The sequence below is a fragment of the Onychostruthus taczanowskii genome, unplaced genomic scaffold (assembly GCF_017590055.1).
Source record: "Onychostruthus taczanowskii isolate IOZ18803 unplaced genomic scaffold, ASM1759005v1 scaffold17, whole genome shotgun sequence".
Classification (NCBI taxonomy): Eukaryota; Metazoa; Chordata; class Aves; order Passeriformes; family Passeridae; genus Onychostruthus; species Onychostruthus taczanowskii.
Genome location: NW_024498906.1, coordinates 10,271,439 through 10,272,939, shown reverse-complemented (window position 1 = coordinate 10,272,939; position 1,501 = coordinate 10,271,439). Strand labels below are relative to the sequence as shown.

The following is a 1,501-nucleotide window of genomic DNA, read 5'->3' as shown; positions in this document are numbered from 1 at the left end:
CCCGCGCCCCCTCCCCCGGCCCGTCCGCTCCCGGCCCCGGGTTCCGCCACTTTCCCGTCCCAGGGCTGGACAGGCACCCGCATGGCCACGCTCCCCTCGTCCCGCTCGGGGAGAATGGCGGGGGGGAGGCGGGGTAAAAAGGAAAGGGGCAAAGGCGGCAGCAACGCGCTGAGACCCCGCGGAGGTGGCGGTGCCCCCCGCACACCCCCTGCACACACTCACCGTGCGGGCCCGGGGGTCCCGAGGGAAGGGGCGGCGGGGCCGCCTCGCTCCCCATCCCCCGTTCCCCCCCCCTCCCCCCCATCCCCGCTCCACATCCACCCTCGCGCTTACCTTTAACAGCAAGGCCTTCGTTCTGGCGCCATCTTCATGAAGCCTCAGAAATCCGAAGAGCCGGCTGCGAGGAGGGGAGCGGGCGGGAGGGAGGGGAGAGAGAGGCACCGGCGTTAGCGAGAGTCAGCGCGGCGGGCGGGCGAGGGCAGAGCGCGGCCCGGGAGCGGCGGCGCACGGGGAGCCGCGGGCAGGGGAGCGGGGGGACGCGGAGGGAGCGCGGGCCGAGCCGGGACACGGAGGCGGCCGGGGCGCAGTGGGGAGCGGGTACCTGTCGAGGCCGGATAGGGCTTCTCTCTCCTGGGCTGTCAAGCTGGCGAAGTCCTCCTCGCTCTGGCCGCTCGCTTTCCCCGCCGCCATTTTCTTTTCCTCATCACCGAAAGGAGCAGCAGAGGCGGCGGCGGCGAGCGACACTCCGCACGATTTCATGGAAACGCAGCGTAATTAACTCGCGGATCGCACCCCCCCCTCCCTGCGCGCCCCCAACACCCCCCAGCGCCGGGCGGGGCGGGGTGCCCGACACACACACACACCACAACTTTTATTACAACAACAACAGCCGGCAGGGAGGGGGAGGGAGGGATGGAGGGGGGAGGAGGAGGAGGCGGCGGCTGCGGATGGCGGCGGAGCGGTGTTTACATCGCCGCTCGCCGCCGGCGGCGCGGAGAGGCGAAGTGTCGGGGAGCCGGGGGAACCGTCTCCGCCCGCCCCGCGGCTCGGGGTGTGTTTTGCCGCCCGTACAAACTTCCCGGGAGCCGCTGCCCAAAGTTGTTGTAATTGTGTCACACCGCGGACCCCGCGCGCCGCCACCCGCCCCGCCCGCCCGCGTCAGCGCAGCCAATCGGCGGCGCCGCCGCGCCCCACGTGACCTTTGTTGACTTACGTCAGTCATTGCGCTCCGCCGCCGCTGCGCTCCGGTTTGGTTGGCCCTCGCCGCCCGCCTCCCCCGCCGGCCTCACGCCATTGGTCAGTAAGTGATAAGGGGGGTGGAGTTTCGGAGAGCCGCCGATTGTGATAGGCTGAGGGGGCCGTCAGTCAGACGAGCTTTTCGATTAGCGAGCACCAGCAGGTTGGGATGCGCCTTTAAAAGCGAACGGCGGGGGAGAGGGGGAGCTGTCGGGAGTGGCGGGCGCTGGGGTGGGAAGAGGAGGAGGAACGAGGGAGGGCTGCG

The 1,501-nt window shown here is 71.0% G+C and overlaps 1 protein-coding gene across 12 annotated transcripts in view; it reads right to left on the bottom strand.

Moving 5' to 3' along the window:
• KDM6A (lysine demethylase 6A) overlaps positions 1 to 1,183 on the bottom strand; it is a 152,346-nt gene extending 151,163 nt beyond the window's left edge. For all 12 annotated transcript variants that reach the window (XR_005952299.1, XM_041399930.1, XM_041399931.1 and 9 more), the window contains exons 1-2: positions 602 to 1,183; positions 334 to 397 (exon numbers count right to left, since the gene is read on the bottom strand). Coding sequence is in view for 11 of the 12 variants with exons in the window: in XM_041399930.1 (XP_041255864.1) it covers positions 334 to 397; positions 602 to 759 (222 nt within the window). In the remaining variant the exon portion in view is untranslated. The remainder of the gene's footprint in view (positions 1 to 333; positions 398 to 601) is intronic.
• Between the last annotated feature and the right edge of the window lie 318 nt (positions 1,184 to 1,501).